An 18,671-nucleotide genomic window follows, 5' to 3' on the forward strand; every position below is an offset into this window, starting at 1 on the left:
CTGCCATTGGCCTACAGCCTCCCAATGACCACCCACACCTTGCCATCAGCCTACAGCCCCCCATAACTGCCCAGGCCCTGCCATGGGCCTGCAGCCCCCCCAAAACCGCCCAGGCCCTTCCAGGCTGCCTCAAAACCAAACTGACACCCCCCCTCCAACTCTGGCCCTGCCATGGGCCTTCAGCCCCATTCCCCCAAGCTGCCCTGATCCGTCGGGGCTGCCCCACAGCCGCCCTGGCGCCCCCCGCTGCCTGCAGCCCCCCCCCGCCTCCTGCAGCCCCCCCCCACAACCGCTCCAGGCCCCCCCCCCCGCGCGAGCGCCCCGCGCATGCGCACAAGTGCCGCCTCTGCCCCGCCCCGCGCGCGGCGCCGGCGGGTGACGCAGGCGGAAGGACACGTCACCGCGCGGCGGAGGTGAGGCGGCGCCGGCGAGGTAACGGGCGGCGGGGACCGCGGCGGCCCCGCGGGTGGGTGCGGGCGTTTCCTCCGCCGGGTGTTTCCCGCTCTCCACGGTCGCTCCTCTCCCCTCACGGAGCTGGGGGAGCCCTGGGGGACGCCCCGGTCCCGCTGTCAGCGGGCGGATCCGGTGTCCGCTTCCCGCCTCGCCCTTGCCCGGCCGGGGCGAGCTTCCCTCCCGCGGGGCGGGTGGCCCCGGTGTCCTTCCCGCTGTCCCCGGCTCTGCTCGGCAGGCAGGCTGGTTGTGGGCAGAGCCGCCTCCCGGAGAGGGCGGCCGGGGGGGTGTCAAGCTTCCCGGCTGGGCGGGAGCGAGTGCGGCCTTCTGGTGCCCTGTCCCTGCCTGACAGACAAGGGGCTCAGTTGGGAGGCTTAATTTTTAAGATGGCTGTGTGAAATCCTGGGGGGAAGGTTGATTGTTGTTGGCAGCCAAAGGTTGTGCTGGGAGAGGATGGAGCGTAAGAGCTTCGGTAACAGAACCCGAGGTTCAGCAGTTCCTTGCCTCAATGTTTTGTGGTTGCATCTGTGGCTTAGGCATCCCTTCCTGAGGGAAGTGGCAGAGAAGGCCTGTATGGAAAATTAATGCAATCAAGTGTAATTTGAATCTGCCTGGGTCCCTAGATGGATACCAGGCGGCTGGAGTTGGACTGTTGCCCCCATAACTGTTTCTTCATAGCTACTTTGTCCACGCCTCTATGGGTTCCTAGCTGAGGGAATTGAAGATTAACGTGAAAGTTCAGCAAATGTATCTTGTTAGCTGAAACCAGATCTTAGTATTTGATGTGGAGATAATGTGGTAAAAACCCCAATATTTTTACAGCTCCTACTTGTGTAAAGACATATCAGTGGTGACACAAGTGCAGGGTAGTTGCTGATGTAGATGGTTGCTTCATTTGAAAGATTTCCAGCAACTCCAGCACATAAAGCACTGAAGGTCAGTTTGTGCTGCTGCTGCCTTGTGACTTGCTTGGTGGTAGCCCAGGTTGTGGGTCTGGACTAACCAGCTGGTTCAGCTGGAAGTCGCTGTCGTAGTTTTTTATTGCTACTGGCTAGTGCAGAATCCCCTCTGATGACATACAGCTGGAAAGTTCCAGAGCTCACTTCTGAGTTCCCTCATTGTCTTCTTATCAAAGTACTTGCACAGGTGATAAAAAGGGTTCCAAAACAGCTAGTCAAAGCTTAATTTTCTAAGGTGATGGTTTGTAGTGTTGCTTTGGGTTTAAACAGAATCTTCTGTACCTCTAATCCCTTTATTTTCATCTTCCCATTGAAAAAGAAAAGGAGCTCTCAGTAAATCATGTCGTGGATCAGAGAGGGCGAGCTGACCATCATAGAGAGATTTTGCGCCAACATCATTAAGGTAAGGAATGAATTTGGTTACCTGTGGTAAAAAATTGGCAGGTTCATCAGGGTTCAGAGTGGAACTGTCTCTGTGACTGCTCTGCTCTAGAAAGATAGTGTTGCTAGCAAGGGCACGTATTAATGCTGGCGCTGGGTGTACATCCCTAAACAGCATCTGGGGGTGGAAAATTACTTAAGCTTAGTCTTGCAAGTGAGCAAGGCTGTAGGCAGTGCTTGCCAATAATGAGCTTATGCTCCCAGGCTTCCATGTTTTGTGCCCTTGCTGATGAAGGCAAAGCATGGGAGGGAGGGAGGGAGGGAGAGAAGCAAGATGGTGGGATTAGGAGTCTGAGAAATGAAACTGAGTTTCTCTTGATTAGAATAATAACTCACCAGTTCCAGGAAAATTTTAGCCTTGCTCAGCGGAGTCTTGAGACTGGTGATGCTGTCCTCGCACAAGGATCTGTGAGGTCAGTGGAAAGGAATACTCCCCTTAAGTGGGGGAAAATCTCCTGACTTTTTGTTTTCTCTTAAGTTGTGTCTGTGAAGATGCCCTTAAACTCTGAAATAAAAAAAATACTTACAGCAGCATAGAACTGTGTGCACCCTTCTCCATGGCTTCAGGGAGGTAGCTGTGGCAGTGCTGCTTTCTGTCCGTAGTTCTCTGTCATGTGATAGAATTGGGGAGGGAAAATTGCTTTTCAGTTTAGGCAATTGTCAGTACTGACGTGTTTTTTAGCCTAAACTGGGCTTAACACGGAAGTAATTAACATCTTACTCTTTCTGGTTCCAGCTTGGAGCTGGGAGATACACACTGCATCCCACAAATAGGCAGTGCTGCCGGGAGCAGCGTGACTGAACTCTCTGCGCTGCAAGACGCCGGCTTGGCTGTTCCCTTTCTGGTCTGTTATGTTTCTCCTTATTTTCTAGGCAGGTCCGATGCCCAAGCATGTTGCCTTCATCATGGATGGCAATCGCCGTTACGCCCAGAAGTGTCACGTGGAGAGGCAGCAGGGGCATTCGCAAGGCTTTGATAAGCTGGCACAGGTAGGGGGGGGTGTTTGCTGCCTTCAAGTTGTGTGTTGGAAGTTTGAGCCACATTCACCAGATGACTCGTCTGCTGCTTAACGGGTACATTGTGATCCTTTTCCTCACTGGGCTCAGGCCTGTGCTTGGAGCTGACGTTTGTCATCAGGGTTCCCAACTTCAGCTCCTCTCTCTCTCTCTTCCTCTTACCTTGCAGAGTCATTCTAAACAACTAATTTTTTTTCCCCTCAGTTTCACACTCAATTAAAATATGTGCCTTGCAGATCTCAAAGCTTTTAATTCTGTGAAACAGGTTGAATTTCCTTGAAAAGATTTTGAAAGGTACAGTATTATATAATGTTCTCCACAAGAAGTGCTGGATCAGACCCATATCTCTTAGGGATTCTCATGCTTAGGTAGTAATATTTTCCTCCTGTTCTTTAAAACTAATCCAGAATGCTCATCGACTGGATTTCATTGTCCGCTCTTGATGGTTGTTTCTTTTGATCCAATCTTTGCGTGGTGGGAAACGACAGGAAGGTTTTAGCAGTGGAGAAGCTGCGTCTTGCTGACTTGTCTGATTGTCTGAGGCTGCTTATCTGACTTTTGTTTTCCGTTATGTTTTGTCGTCTTGCAGACACTACGGTGGTGCTTAAATCTGGGCATTCGGGAGGTCACTGTTTATGCCTTCAGTATTGAGAACTTTAAACGCTCCAAGGAGGAGGTGGATGGACTAATGGATCTGGCAAGACAGAAATTCAGCCGCCTACTGGAAGAACAGTAAGAATCCTGTCATGTCTGTATCTCACAGGGTGGAACTAAACCAAACCACGACTAAGAGGTGTTACAGAGATGTTGGGAGTTGTGAAAGTGGATTAAATGAAGGGAGGTGTTCTCCATTTCCAGCTAGAGATTTGTGTTGAGGGGCTCTGCCTACCTGGATGGCATGTACAGCACCTGAGCACACCCAGTCCCTCCACACACCAGATTTGTGTCTGTACCATCGGACTTACTGTGCAACAGTCCCCTCCAAGCGCTGGGACAGTGCAGCTTTCCAATGAGCACAGCACGATTACAAATTCCTGCTTAGCCCTAGAGTGCTAGGTGCCTTGTTTTGATGAAGTATCAAAGCTTTGTCTGAAATTCTGTCCCTGTATTCTTGGCAGATCAGAGTTTAGCTCTGCAGCTTGCTTTGTGCTAACTTGAGACTTCTACATATGGGCACGTGGTGTGTTGAGTCACATGTTGGAGTTGGAGAACTAGTTCATGTGTGGTGTGTGGATGAAACCGGTGCAGGTCTGAGTGAACTGGGAGGGGTGTTACAGTGCCCTGTTGCTCAGTAGCTCAGTGGATGTGTTTGTCTCCCCATGCCTGACTGGTGTGAAGAGTGGTGCATAGAAGGGCTCCTTATCTCGTTGAAGTCGATTTGAAAGGCAGTGAGGGAATGTGGCTGAAAGAACAGGAGGGAGAGGATTGTGTGCACTGAAGTTGGGAAGATCAGGGCTATCCAATCACTGTGATTCAGAGAGACCTTTGCCCTGGTTTCTACCTGATGCAGCCCTTCCTCGGGGAGTTTGTAGCACCAGACAGGCAGCAGCAGGAACCTGTAAGATCCCATGGGATGTCTTGTCTGCTCAGAATAATGCCAGAGTGGGCATGGATGATTTCCTGTCTTGGCTGACCTCCACCACCCTCAGTGCTACCTTAATCTTTCCTCACACCAGGAAGTAGTTGTGCTACTCTATGGGTGACAGTTAGTCATCTTAATTTTTGATTCGTTATAGCCCAGAGTCTGTGGCTGCATTAAGTTTTCTGTATGGATTTTCATAACTTCAGGTAGGAATGCGTAATCTGTGATCATTTTCTAGTCCTTCGGTTATGTCTGTACCTCAGGAACTTCTATGGGGAATGATCATTTTTCCTTTGTGGAATGGTTTGGGCTTGGGTTTGACCATCCAGCTTTCAACACCTGAAAACACTTGGTCACGTTGCCTTTTTCTAATTCTCCATTTTGCTGAGTTTTGCCTGCTACGTGCCTGTTGTTTTCGTTTGGATTTTACGCAAGGCAAACACAGCACTTGTGCAGTAGAGACTGATGTGTTCTCCGTAGTCCTCACTCTTGTTGTTGGGTGTAGGGAGAGCTTGAAGAAGCACGGTGTGTGTATCCGTGTCCTTGGGGACCTGCCACTTCTGCCCTTGGATATTCAGGAGCTGATTGCCCAAGCTGTGCTGGCAACTAGGAACTACAAGAAGTAAGTAACGCACAGTTTAAAGTAGCTGCTACCTGACATCTTCCCCTTCTACCTGAAGGCTGAGACTTGGCAGACTTGCTACATCTTGTTTTTCCTTTGTCCTACAAGCACACAGAACTGTTGTCGATATTCTCTGCCTCCTGCTGGACCTTCCTTATGTTAGTCTTACATCTTCCTCCTCGTTTCAGGTGCTTTCTAAACGTCTGCTTTGCATACACGTCGAGACATGAAATCAGCAATGCTGTCAGGGAGATGGCATGGGGGGTGGAACAAGGATTGCTCGAACCCAGGTAACTTATCTTTCTGTGTGAGGTTTCATAGATGAAGACTGCCTGTCTTACCTCCTACGCTGTATTTATAACCTCTCGGAAGCCAAGTGGCTTTTAAATAGATCTCGTTAAACCAGTATGACTGGAACAAATGACTTAAAGTTACTATGCAATGTTTGGTTTTTATTATTTCAGTTGCCATGGTGATAGATACACAACCAAGACAGAAGAGAAATTAGGTCTGTGTCTTAAGTTAGTTTAAATGTGAAGGCAGATTTTATGCCACAACAATTGGCTGCTTGGCTGGCAGTCTTAGCTATGAGGTCAAACAACAGATGAATCATGAATCCTGAACTGTTCCTCCACCCTGGAGGAGATGGAGTAGTTAGCACTCTGCTCTCTGCTCCAGATGGAAGGTCTCACAGTCTGGTTCCACCACTGTATTATGTTTCAAAGAGCATGTGGGGGGGGGATGCTCTGGGGGCTGAAAGAGCATTTGAAATAGCCTGTGGAGCAGAGAGCAGCATCCATCAGAAGCGAGCTGGTGACTGGCTGAGGTACAGTTCCTCCACCCTGTTTTAATCTGCAGTCCTGCATTTATAAAAAACCCTCAGTAATTCTGATTTAGTGGTGCCACCTCCATCGTGTCAGGAAAGTGATCTTAATAAGATGCATCTGTCTTTCTTAGTGATGTGTCTGAATCGTTGCTTGATAAGTGTCTGTACACCAACAACTCCCCTGACCCAGACCTCCTGATTCGAACCTCTGGAGAGGTTCGGTTGAGTGATTTCTTGCTCTGGCAGGTAAAGTCTTTGTTTTTTTCCTTGAAATATTCCTTTTTCACATCAGAGGGTTCTACTGTCTCCAGGCGTGAGCTGACATGAGGGCTCTTAAACTCTCTCTGCCAGGGGTTGGGTAGCTTCTTGGATGGACTGAGTGCTGGGGCACCTCTGAGGAATCTGTTTCTTGCAGTTCTGCAATTGCCTAAAATACCTTACAGTCTGAAATTCTGTCATCCTGAAAACACTTAATGAAAAATCACAAATTAGGCTAGCTGACAGCAGTCAAGGAAATCGTAGATTGCTCATCCTTTTGCTCCTCTCTCACATGTAGGTGATTCCTCATTTGATTGGTAAATTCCTGGCTTTGATTAATTTAACCTGGCAGTATGTTTCCTGGGATGAGGAAATCCTGGACAGGATGGATTTCTGGATTCCTGGGAGAGGTGTTTGTCACATGTCAGCTGGAGTTTTAACCCTATAATGTACACATAACATACACACCTGACTTGTCACAGTTTCAGAAGTGTATTTGATAATGAAACAAGACCCTGCAAGACAAGTTCTAAGGATGCCAAAGTCAAATCAGCATGACTAGGCTGCTAAGTTAAAACATAGTAAGTTCTTAATGTGTATAAAGTTCATGTATTTGCAGTTACTTGGTTATTTGCATGTATTTGCAGAGCTGCTTCCGTTTCTCTCCTGTGCTAGACAATATTGACTTGTTTATAACCCAAACTTTGCAGCAGAATGTTTGAGTCGAGCTGCTTTACTTAAAGCTAACATTTTGTTTTACGTGTACAGTTTGGAGCCAAACCCCAAATTGCCTTTAAGCAACCACATCACATGTTCCTATTCCAAGTTATTTAATTGGCAAGTTCACAGGAGCTGTCTGGCCTGAGTTGCGGCTGCCTACCAAGACATCTCCCTCTCCTCCCTGTATTTTTGGGCACACGTATACCCTGGATGGGTGTCAATGCTGCAGACTAACATTTTGCTCACTCCTCTTGGTGGTAGTCCTGGCAGAGATGCCTCGGAGACCCAGCTTGTAACTGATGAAGCAATACTGAGGAAGTCAGTGCTCCGTGAGGCTGGCGTGGTGCCCCTCTCCCGTGCCACGGATCACAGCAGAAGCAGCGGAGGAGAACGTGTGCTTGTGCTCCCCCTCTGCCAGCTCACACACCAGGGCATTAGCGCAGAGTTCCCTTCGCTAGCAATCGTGTGTGTCCTGACAGCCCCAAAGCGGGAGGAAATTGTGCTTTCAGGCTGATTCTCTAGTGTCAGAGAAAATGTCCTTATAGTGGTTTTTTTATATAGAATTGACACTAAAAGATTTTCTGCAGCATTAGGATTTTAAGAGTCGTGCAGAGCCCTTTTAAGTACTAGATTTTGTAGTAAAGGTCATAGGAACACATTTACCTGAAACTTTGAGCAACTTAAAGGCAAAAATAGGTTTTAACTTGAAAGCTTGCATCTTTCAGCCCTGGGATATCTTCAGTGCACCACAACTCTTAGATTCATTAAGCAGTCTAAATGCCATGAGTGGGCAGCAAGGAATATCACGAGATGTCATTTGATGAATGGCTTAAATGTCATGTCCTGTCCTCAGTTCATCTGTTATTCCCTTAACTCAGCCTTTGGTAGCCCTGTGTTGCTATTTTAGTTTTGTTATAAGTCTGTGATGCTTAAGCTATTAAAAATACCTCTGTGAAGACCAACACAGCATTAGAAAGAATTTTGCTGGTATCTTTGCAAGAATGGATGACTGGTGGCCCAGCATTGAAACCTAATTAAAAAGACTACATTGTGCAATTTCAAACTTTCCTGGCTGGTATTTATTTCAGGTAGAATCTGATAACACAGCCTAGGTAAAATCTTGGTGGGGAAGCTGGCATAGTTTGACCAACAGAGCTGCGTCTTGATGACTTTTCCCTCACTCCTGATTAAAAATGTTGGTGGTCTTGCTTTCTGCAGACATCCCATTCATGCCTGGTGTTTCAGTCAGTCTTGTGGCCAGAATATTCCTTTTGGAACTTGTGTGAGGCCATCCTTCGGTTCCAGATGAACTACAGTGCTTTACAGGTAAGGGGGCCTTAGGGAGACGGAAAGCTCTGCACAGCAGCGTGCTGGAGATCAGGTGAGTGTGCAAAGTGGGAACAGGAATTGTTTTAGTTAAGATCTTGTTTCAGCAGCAGCTAATGCCAGATGTGTTGCTTCTCCTGTAGCCATGTGGCTTGTTACAACATCTTAGCGTGCGGACGGACTCCTCTACTTTTGGGAATACCTAAAGTATCTGAAGTCACCACTATTACTCTCTTACTCATTGCTCATTCCACCTAGTTGGAAGTATCTGTCCCTGCTCCCCACCTGACAGGACAGAACAAGTGAGCACTCCTGCTTTGCTACGGGGTAAAATCAGCCTGTTTAACTCAAACCGCTTCATCGGTGGTTTAAGCAAAGACTGCTGAGTTCACTCTGGAATGAGCAAGGGAAATTTGAGTGTTCTTTCTCTAACTCCACTGTTGTTTTTAGGGCTGTAACAAGTGGGTTTAGAGTTTCCTTTTTGGGAGCTGAAGTGAGGCTGCCTGAGCTGTGAGACTGTGGACAAGTGTCCTCTTTGTGGTGGGTCCAAATGTGCCTAATGAAGAGCTTGTTCCTACTGCTCGTTGTCACTGTTCCTCTCCTCTTACACTTGTTGTCTCCCTGACTTGGTTGAGATGAATCTGGCCATTTTAGTAGCAATTTAGTAATCTGGCTATTTTTAAGCAAAACAAGTCTGGGAGCTCTTGATGTGTTGATGGGAAAATCTGGGGGGCAGCAGCTTGTAGCACAGAGTAACTGGCAGGAGGAGGACCTTAGTGTGGTGCCTCTTACCTCCACCGTACCTGGTTGCTGAGTGCATCTATTGCTTAATTATTTGGGTCCTCAGCTGTTAAAGACAGGCATTTATTGCCCTCTTCTACCTTCAGGGACCTTGCTCACCTCTGTTGTCAAAAAGATTCTAGACAGTCATGATTATGGGTGAATTTAATCAGGTCCAGTCGGTCTGGAAGCATCCAAATGCTCCATGTCCTTAACCTCTTTTATTCCTATTTCTGCCCCAAGTCTGCTCTTTTCCTACCAGTGTTAATGCAACTAATACAATTAATGGCAGTTCACCTTCTGCATGAAGAGGAAAGCCAGAAAGGCTGTAGTGTTTGTCACGGACATTAGCTTTGCCTCTGTCTTGAACAGTATTGAACAGTAAGGTCACTGTTCTGACATTGCTCCTAGTGCTAATTTCTAACGGGTAACAAATGCTGCTTCTGTCTCAACTCTTCCTAGTTCTTGTTTGTGGTCTCTGTGTTCATGCTCTGCTATTATCAAGGTTTCTTATCCACGTTTGTTCTCTGGTCAGTTTTCTTGCTGTGAGACCCACTTTGCAGTACATAAGGCTGCCCTTTTTTCAAGGGGTGCAGCCCAGTTGGGCAGGAGGGAGCGCTTCTTAGAGGAACTGCTGAGATTTAGGAGCTGGGGTTTTTTGCATTTGAAATAGGTGATTTTGAAAGACACAACTATCTGGAGCTCTTGAAACAAATTACCTTGGTGGAGGGGTTGCTTGTCAGGGAGGATTATGATGGGGCTAGGGGTTGCCTTGCTGAGAAGCCAGAATCTATTACAGCAGCTGTGTCTCCTCGGGACACTGGAGGCAGTTATGGTGTGGATAGGAAGGTTGGGTAAAAAAAAAACAAACAACTTGACTTTGAGGTATTTGACAAAAGCTATTCTCCTTCCATCAACTCAAACAGCATCACATTTAATGGCTATCTTCATTTTTCCAGTTAGCCTGCTGCTCGGAGGAGTCTGCTAGCTGGTTGTTGCTCACCACTTAGTCCCAGGATCAGCTGTAACCTGCTTTTGGAAGTGGTAGACCTAGGAAGAGAATGTAGATGTTGGCTGGCAAGCCTGCAGACTCTTTTTCTAGTGAATAGACAGAATTTCACTTTGTTCAAGGGTGGAAGTCTTAAGCTGAATAGGCTGATGATCTTTGCATTTCAAATAAGCAGAGCTCCAGCAGTGGGGTGCTATCAATTCAGTGGGCTTTCTGTAGCTATGGATATTTCCACTCTCATTCCCAGCACAACAAAAGCTAATTTAGAGTGCCAGAGCATAGACTACTGACTTGGGCACTGGGAAAGTGTGGTGAAGAGTGAGTCAGGCTCTCATTAGAGTAATTACTTCTTGCTCATTTGAAAGGCCAGCACTCCCTAAGAGTGTGTATGTGTGTCAGGTTATGTCACAGTGACCGGTTTTGCTCTTTTTTTTTTTTTTAAAAAAAAAAGAAAGCTTCGTATTCCTGCAGGCAGATGTGGTTTTGCTGCTGGAGGCTGCAGGCTAGGATATGTGTAATAAGATGACATCCAAAAGTGATGCTCTGCAAAAATATTTCAAATACTTGAAGGGTAGGCAAGGATAGTTACAGCCTTTACCTTTCTCCTGCCTGTCCTGCTGTGTCTCGAGTTGGTACATTATTAGATCACAGGCATTTGGGAATGCTGAGCCCACTCATGCTTTTATGCTGAAGCTGATGAGCTCAATACCTGATCATCAGCTCAAAGAATTGCCCCATAAATCATTGTTCTGAATCCCCTAAAACCTTTCCGCTGCCGTGTGAATAGGATCAAAGATTGTGATGACACTGGCAAGGACAGCTCGTGTGTGCATCTGGTTTAGAAGTCGTCTTGTGTGCTGTTCCTCTCTGATTCCAATATCTGAGGGTTTTTCCACAATCTCTCATGACCTTTATCTATTTTAACTAGGAGCTAATGCTGTGAGCAGACTTTTGTCTTGGGGAGAAGGTCCACAAGGATATCCCTGTATTTTTTTTATAACCAGTCAAGCAGGCTGCCTCAAAGCGGAGGAGGCGCACGCAGAGCCACCCTTCATTTAACCTGCAGACCGACGGCCAAGCAGAGGCTGTTTCTTCCGTAACCTCTGTCGCCTTGTGTCTGCACCACAGGTGAGCTGGAAGGCCTTGTAAAGTGCTAACGCTCTCCTGCTTTTCACTCTAGAAGGCCAGAGACTCCTACATGGAGGAAAGGAGGCGACAACAGATGGAAAGGGATCAGGCTTATGTGACAAGGAAGCTGCAGCAGGAGGGCTTTGCGTCCCACGGAGACTCCTGGCGCCGACGGACACTGTTGCAGAAATGCACGGCCATGCGGGAAGAGAGAATCCAGGGCTTTCTACAGGCACTAGAGCACAAGAGAGCGGACTTCTTTGAAAGATTGTGTACGGTGTCTGCATGACATAGGTGCTGGGTTGTTCTTGGGAAGACAGTTAACGGTGTTAGAGGGAACAGCTGCTGCCCGGAGGAAATCACTCGGTGTGGTTCTGCGGGGGGGATGCAGGGTGGCTGTAGGACTTGACGTCCCCTCTGGCCCTGTCTGAGGGCAGGGACAGAGTACTGTGAACCTTTCTAGTTCTGTGATTGCTGCTGGGGAAGGGAATGCCGTCCTTCTGTCTCGCCTCCCTGCCCCTCACGCTGCAGGATACGTGCACCCTGCTGTATCTCTGCTGCTTGGCACTTGACAGGCCTTGGGTGTTTTGGTGACGTTAACTAAAAAGAGCCTCCAGTTCTCTTTGGCTCCTCAAGTTCTCTTCGGCTCCTCATGAATTGGCCCAGGCAAACCACTTCAGCCCTGTTAAATCAGTGTGCACTTCAATTCCTTCCATGGCTTTGCAGGAGGGAATCTTCTGTTGAGATTTCCTCTGCCGTCCCATAAGGGCAACCTTGCTTTCTGTAGGGAGAGGATTATTCCTGGTGGAGAAGGGAGCCCTGTGCAAAGTGGTGGCAGAGATACTCCCCACTGCCTGCTTCATGAGAGCATCTTGGTTTTCCCTATCTTACTGTGCTGGTTTTGAGCTATCTGCTCTTGGCTTCCAAAGTTAAAGCGAGGTGTTGTCAGCCTTGCTCTAAAGAGAAAAACATACTCCAGAGCTTCACCAGGTCCTGCGATCCCTTCTGAGCGCTGTACGTGAGGAAAACCAAGATGCTGATGTTGGAACAGACTGACTGTGCTTAGGAAAGAGGCTCTGAGCAGGCAAGAAAACAGGATTGGTTGGGAATTAACTTAATGGCTTAAAAAGGAAAATAAGTTAGCTAAAATTGGGTGATGGATACAGTATGCCAAATCCCTCTGACCTCTCTAGAGCTGAGACTTCGGGTCCTGCTTCCGGGGAGTGAGGATGGGCTTAGTTCAGGAATACAGCAGTGAAACCTGACCTCTGACCCCAGCCAAAATGAAGGGTTACTTAGATTTTGACAGGAGTAGCCGGAGCAGCTGGGGAGTGTTGTTTGTTCTCAGTTTTCCATCAGCAGGGAGGTGGACTAGCTAATTTCCAAGATTATTTCCGTCTCTAATTTCTCCTGGTTTCCGTCCCCGTGGTCAAAATAACTGAAATGTCTTGCATTTTGTTTCTGATGCACATATAGGTGCAGCAGTACCAGGTATTGCTGGTTTTAAAGTGTTCCTTTTTATCTCCAGGTGAAAACTAGAAAAAATGCAGATATAAGAGACTTGTAAGTGCTGCAGACTCAGCACTCTGAATGTGATTGTGAAGAGGATAACTCCATTGTCAAATCGTCAATAAAGCATATTCATACCAAACTTATTTAAAAAATAAGCTGAACATTTAAAAGGACGTAGAGCTGCTTATTCTGAGGTGTTGATGAAGCTGGCATCCAGGTTTAATGTAATATTGTTTAACCTGTGACAGACTCCATATTTGATTCCTGTTAGACTGGAAACAATTTGAAGGCTGTGTTCTTTTTACAGTCTAGTGTGAGCAATTTGCTGATACCCCAAGGCTTGGCCGAAGGAAGCTCCATGCACATACCTCCTCTTGCGTAAGTAGCAGACAGTACCTCGGATAAAAGTGTGCTGAGATAATGGGAGCTGTCAATTTTAAACTTCTTTTGCTGCATTTTATTTTCTCTGTCTTCACATTACAGGAAGCTGTGTGTGGAAATAGTTTACTCTCCATGAGATGGAGCACTCTCCAGTCAGCTTTGCCGTGCTGATGGGGAGACTCTTCTACCTGAGAATGTACTTTTGCCTGAAAAGAAAAAAAACACTTTTTTTTTTTTTTTTAGTTGTGTTGTGGATGGTACAGGTGACCAAAACTACAGTGGTGGTTTTCCACAGGGTATTGTTGCAGGTGTGGTAATTGAAGGATCTAGTTTACAAAAGGCTTGTAGGGAAAGTTTTAATCCCTTTTATAAAAGCCATTGCTGTAGTAAAGGAGGAGAAAAACTCCTTCAAGGAGTCCAAAAAGGTTTGTGTTAACCAGTTTTATTCCTCCTGCATCAGTTACTCCAGTAAAATCCAACTTTCCCTGTAAGCCTTGCTCTGTTAGAGGGTGGGGATAAGTTATGCAGGTGAACTGCGAGCTTTGGGAGTGAATCTTTGTGGAAGTAGAGTGACAGGCTGCTTCAGTGAGAATTTCACTTCCCCAATTCATTTTTATATGGTGAAGATGTGAAAAATCAGCACGACTGGAAAAAATGCACTGCTCTTACGACTGAGATCTGAAAAAGCCTCAGAGATTACCTGGAGTGGGAAGGGGGAAAAGTGTGCTCCTTGGAGTGCTTGGTTTGTTGTGTTTGGATTTGTTGGGGTTTTTTTTTCTGAAGTTCAGTTAGAAGGTTAAAAGTTGGGGACACAACGAAGCGCAGATTTTTGGAATTGAGTTTGTAGCCAAGGGGCTACAAAGAGAAGCGGCCCTTTCTAGAGGAGTCCCAACTTCACAATTCACTGAGCGCAAGGACGGGCGCCTGTGGGAATCGTTTTAATGTCATTTTCTTGCATTTTGATTTTTTTTTTTTTGTAAATTTTTATTTTAGCACTACCTAGCCCTCTCCCTTACTTTGGGTATAACTCTTCCCCCCCCCCCCCCCCATTATTATTTTTTTTTTTAACATTAGCGAGATTTTTCCTGGTTCTTTTCCCCGCCCAGCCGCGGGAGGGGCGGGGGGTGTTGCCGTGCTCTCCGCGGCCGCGGAGGTGCTCCTGGTGCTGAACGAACAGCTCCGCTCACCTGCGCGCTGCACCGCGCAGCGCCGTTTGCATCTCTCCCAGGGGAGAAGGGGGGGGGGGGGAGTGTGGGTCCCCCTTTACCTCATGGGACCAGCAGCCCCGCTCCCTAGGGCCGTCCGCTTCGTATTTACCCTTTAATTTATTTTTTTTCCCCCCTTTTAAAAAATTTTTTATTGCCCCCCCCCCCCTCCTCTCAGCGTTTCCCGCCCGCGGAGCGCTGTGGGCAGGCGCGCGGGGGGGGGGGGGGGCGCGAGGCCCAGTTGCGCGCGCGCCACCTCCCCAGCGCGCCCCCCTCCCTCCCCGCCTGGCCCCCACCTCACGTGACTCCGTCGGGCCAATGGGCAAGCGGGGCGGTGGGGATCCGGCTGGAACCGGTTGGGCCGCGTCCGGCTCTATATAAAACTTTATAAACACCCGATTCAAACCCGTGGGGTCGGCAGCCAGCGGTCGCCAGCCCGGAGGCCGCCCCGCCGCGCCGCCCGCCCCGCCGCTCCGCTCCCGCCTTCCTCTTCCCCCTTCCCCTCACTCCCTTCCCCCGCTTCTCGCCGCCGCCCCGGACCGAGCGCTACCGGCTTTTCCTTCCCCCCCCCCCTCCCCTTTTCCCTACCCCCTCCCCTTTTCCCCTTTTCCTCCGCCTTCTCCCTCCGCCCCCTCACGCCGCCCAGCCGCGCTCCGCTCTCCCTCTCGCTCACACACACACACACACACATACACACACACAACGCGCCCGCCCGGAGCCATGCCGAAGAGAAAGGTACGTGGCGCCGCCGGCCCGGGGGGAACGGGCCGCCCCACCGCGCCCCTCTCCGCCGTAGGGGCCTATATCCCCCCCCCCACCCCCGCCGCTCTGCCGCCCGCGCCCTGTGGAAGGGGGAGGGCGGGAGTACGCGCTCATCCCCCTCCTTTCTCCTCGGTTCCCCCCCCGCCCCCCCCGTCGGGGCGGTAACGGTTGCGAGGAGGCCTTAACGGCGGTGGGGGCGGGGCGGTGCGGAGACCGTTACCGGCTGCGCGCGTAGGGGGCTAACGGCGGGGGGGGGATGGGGAGGGGAGGGGCGCGCCGGTCCGATCCGGTTGGTTTTGGCGGGAGGTCCGGGGGGGGGGGGGGGGGGGGGGAGGGGAGCGCCGGGGGGGCGGGAAAGGGCGGGAAGCGGCCGCGCTGCTTTGCCGCCAAAACCGCCGCCCCGCGGGGGCAGCCGTGGGCGGGAGCGGGGCCTCCCTGAAGGGGCAGCGCCGCTCCCCGCCTCCCCCAGCCCCGGGGGAGGTGTCAGCCCCCGCCCGCTGTGGGGAGGGAGGGCGGGGGAATCGGTGGGAGGCGGCGGGGGGGTGTTGCTCGGGGATCCCGCGGCCGAGGGGCTGCCGCCGGCCCCTCCCCGAATGCCGGCGGCCTCCGGAGCGCTGTCCGCGGCCGGAGCGCCCAGCCTGCCGGCGCCGGGAGGCAGGGGGGGGAGCCCCGCCGGCCCGAGGCGCGGCGAGGTCGTGGCACCCGGGTTGGAAACGTTTTCTTTTGCGGATGGGGAGGGGGGGGAAAAATAGCGGCTGGGTGCGGAGATGGGGGCTGAGCGTGCCTCCCCTTAACTTATCGGTACGACTTCTCTTTCACGTTCTAGGCTGAAGGAGATACCAAGGGTGACAAGGCCAAAGTTAAGGATGAGGTAAGAAGTTCAACGTTTTGCAAAAGTTGGATCATGAAGTGTTTACGTTGGGAGATGAGGTTTAACTTCATCAAAATAAAGAACTGGGGAGCAGGGGGAGGGTTGGTCTTAATTCAGTCTGATTTTTCAAAGCATTAACTGTCTTTTAACTGTGAAAAATCTCCTTGACTCTAGTTAGCAACTGGTGTTATAAATGGGATAGTCTCATGTTTCTTAAGAACAGGAGAAAAGGAACTAAAAACTGAACCATGAGCTCTGGGATTTTACTACTTTGAAATGAAAGTTACTTTATGAGGTTTTGAGAGTTCGTATTCCATCCCATTAAATCCGATCGTTTTTCTTTTTTAAACAGCCACAACGGAGATCGGCGAGGTTATCTGCTGTGAGTATTCTCTCGTTGAGGCAGAGATGTGACAACGCTTGGTAGTTTTAAGCTTGAGTTATCCGGGGCTGCATCTGTGTGAGAACCGTAGGTATTCTGGAGAGACGCATTGTTCAGTTGAAAGAAAGTTGCTGGCTTAAGGAACTGCCCCATTGTGTGGTGCTCTGGGAGTGGTAGAATAATTGACAAATCAAGTGCGTGCTTCAGTTTCAAAGAGTTTTGATTTGCTTTCCTGAAACTAAGCTATTTGGGTTGAAGGTTTAAAAAAAAAAAAAAAAAAAAAGTAGTACATTTCTCTTAAAATAATTGGAATAACACAACAGGGTTTTTTCTCACTTACAGAAGCCCGCTCCTCCAAAGCCAGAGCCTAAACCTAAAAAGGCAGCTCCAAAGGTGAGTCACGTCATCACTATTACTGAGAGGTAAATGGATTACAAGGTTTAGATTTGTCCGGTAATAACTAATAAAACTTTGAATAACAGCACGTGTAGTAATGCGGTTGAGCTGCATCGTCACTTCCATAAAGTTGTGCTGGAAACTTGTTGAATTTTACACAATTTTCATAAAAGATACCGGAGTGAAGACTCTTAGCAGTTGTTGCCAATCTTTTAAACACGCAAGCATTTGCGTGTTGTGTTCTTTTTGGGCCAACATCCAACGTTGGTTTTTACCATTCTAGTTTTTGGATTCTTGTGGCTTACTGAGTAGATGTTGGTAATTGTTATGGTGTACGTCATCTTACGTTCACAGAAGAGCGAGAAGTTGCCCAAGGGAAAGAAGGGGAAAGCTGATGCTGGCAAGGAGGGAAACAACCCTGCAGAAAACGGAGATGCCAAAACAGACCAGGTATAACAGCGGGTCTGGCAGCGTCTCTTACATCAGCAAATTACTTTTTTTCCCATATCAAACACAGACACGTCTAGGCTTGTGCTAATGAAGAGGGATTATTGCTTGATTATTTAGACCTGTTGCTTACGACACGCCACATCCACAGATTGGGGGGGGGGCGGGTGGGGGTGGTGGGGTTGCTTAGTTGGTAAAGAGTTAAACGTGTCCACCACTTGAAGTTGCCACTTGAAAGTTTCTGTTCTGCCTCGTTCCAAAAATGCATACAGTTCGCACGTAATAAAACAACTTCAGGTTGTCTCTGACGGTGCTTCAAATGTTGGATTTTGTTTTGTGCAGCCCAGTTAAGATTTCTGCTGTTTAATAAAACGAGTTATCGGCGGTTTGGTGTGTATTGACTGGATCCCCTTTTTCTTTTAGGCACAGAAAGCCGAAGGTGCTGGTGAAGCCAAGTAAAATGTGTGAATTTTTGATAACTGTGTACTTCTGGTGACTGTACAGTTTGAAATACTATTTTTTATCAAGTTTTATAACAATGCAGAATTTTGTTTTACTTTTTTTTAAGCTATGTTGTTAGCACACAGACCGCTTCATTGTTGTGTTTTATGGGGGGTGGCGGGGAGGGGCAGTGGGGACAAATGTCACTTAGTCTATTTCTCAGAATCTAAATTTTAATAAGAAAAGTTTTCCCAGTCCCCCAGTTTTTGGAAGAAGGGCCCTTCCTAAAGAGAGGAGGAAGGGATTCCTTCGTGCTGCACGTTTGTCAAGTTCTGTAAAGTGCATCCCAGTGAACATGGAAGCTCCCAAAGTGCCTGTTGCCAACTTCAAAACCACAGTTTGTAATGCCCTCTGTATTTCCTTCCACATCCTCGTCGTTTGCCTAGAGCCAATCACTCCAAAATACATCAAAAAAGGCATTTTGGGACTTCTCATTCTAAATCCGTTGTCGGGTGATCCAGACTCCTGAGGTTTGATTTGGGATCTAATGGCTCTAAAAGGAGCTGCACTTCCTCTTTTATAATGTCAGTTTTCAGATTAAGAAACCCGCATCTTAATTTTTTTTTTCCCTCTAAAAGTCAGGGTAGGTTTGTGAAGAGTTGTTAAACAACATGCTAAATGTGAAAGTGTCCACCCTCACTCTAAACTTTTCGCCCTACAAGTATGAAATGAAGATTCTTCAGTTTTATAGCAACTTTTACGTTTTGGTAGTCCATGAAGGGAGGGGAGTTTGACAGTTGTTGTAAAATGTTGCAGATTGTAGCCCATGTCCTGCCTAAATTACCATGATTGTTTATGAAAAGTACCTTTAATAAAGCTGGATACGGTTTGGCTTGGACTGTTCTTAATGCCTTTCTAATTCCTCTTGCCTTTATTTCATCTCTTAACGTGGCTGATTGAATACTTGCCGCGTACGTGGATGCATTTGTATTTAGGTGCTGTTTTGCTGATGGCCAAGAATTTGTTTTAAGCATCTGAATTCAGATAATTAATTCACAAGTGAAATGTGAGATTTCCTTGCCTAAAAACTAGATCGCTGCAGGATGATTTGAAACTCTTGGCTTACTAGGAGGCCCAACACAGCATGTAAGAGACT

General features: G+C 48.3%; 2 protein-coding genes across 7 annotated transcripts; both read left to right on the forward strand.

The window, feature by feature from the left end:
* The first annotated feature begins 379 nt into the window (after positions 1–379).
* On the forward strand, positions 380–13,249 carry DHDDS (dehydrodolichyl diphosphate synthase subunit). Of its 6 annotated transcripts, XR_012635122.1 has the most exons (10): positions 386–432; positions 1,729–1,812; positions 2,724–2,840; positions 3,457–3,599; positions 4,955–5,071; positions 5,260–5,361; positions 6,029–6,143; positions 8,094–8,201; positions 11,171–13,008; positions 13,114–13,249. XR_012635122.1 is itself a non-coding variant. In XM_074926201.1 (9 exons), the coding sequence occupies exons 2-9, from the start codon at positions 1,750–1,752 to the stop codon at positions 11,405–11,407; spliced, it is 1,002 nt and encodes a 333-aa protein (XP_074782302.1). In that variant the 5' UTR covers positions 380–413; positions 1,729–1,749; the 3' UTR covers positions 11,408–13,249. The 6 variants fall into 6 exon arrangements, 5 of the variants coding, with proteins under 5 accessions (XP_074782302.1, XP_074782305.1, XP_074782301.1 ...); XM_074926201.1 differs by having other exon boundaries at positions 380–413; positions 11,171–13,249; XM_074926200.1 differs by having other exon boundaries at positions 11,171–13,249.
* Positions 13,250–14,551: 1,302 nt separating this feature from the next.
* HMGN2 (high mobility group nucleosomal binding domain 2) lies at positions 14,552–18,418 on the forward strand. Its single transcript, XM_074926022.1, has 6 exons — positions 14,552–14,951; positions 15,805–15,849; positions 16,202–16,231; positions 16,574–16,624; positions 16,982–17,077; positions 17,498–18,418. Exons 1-6 carry the CDS (start codon positions 14,937–14,939, stop codon positions 17,531–17,533), a joined length of 273 nt encoding a protein of 90 aa, XP_074782123.1. The 5' UTR covers positions 14,552–14,936; the 3' UTR covers positions 17,534–18,418.
* The last annotated feature ends 253 nt before the right edge of the window (positions 18,419–18,671 follow it).

The sequence above is a fragment of the Athene noctua genome, chromosome 24 (genome assembly GCF_965140245.1).
Source record: "Athene noctua chromosome 24, bAthNoc1.hap1.1, whole genome shotgun sequence".
NCBI classification, from domain to species: Eukaryota; Metazoa; Chordata; class Aves; order Strigiformes; family Strigidae; genus Athene; species Athene noctua.

Coding starts and splice junctions, on each gene's coding strand:
- DHDDS (XM_074926201.1), top strand. CDS start 1,750: ATGTCGTGGATCAGAGAGGGCGAGCTGACCATCATAGAGAGATTTTGC. Junction 5,362..6,028: donor CAAGGATTGCTCGAACCCAG/GTAACTTATCTT, acceptor TGTCTTTCTTAG/TGATGTGTCTGAATCGTTGC. Junction 6,144..8,093: donor GTGATTTCTTGCTCTGGCAG/GTAAAGTCTTTG, acceptor TGCTTTCTGCAG/ACATCCCATTCATGCCTGGT.
- HMGN2 (XM_074926022.1), top strand. Junction 15,850..16,201: donor AGGCCAAAGTTAAGGATGAG/GTAAGAAGTTCA, acceptor TTTTTTAAACAG/CCACAACGGAGATCGGCGAG. Junction 16,232..16,573: donor GATCGGCGAGGTTATCTGCT/GTGAGTATTCTC, acceptor TCTCACTTACAG/AAGCCCGCTCCTCCAAAGCC.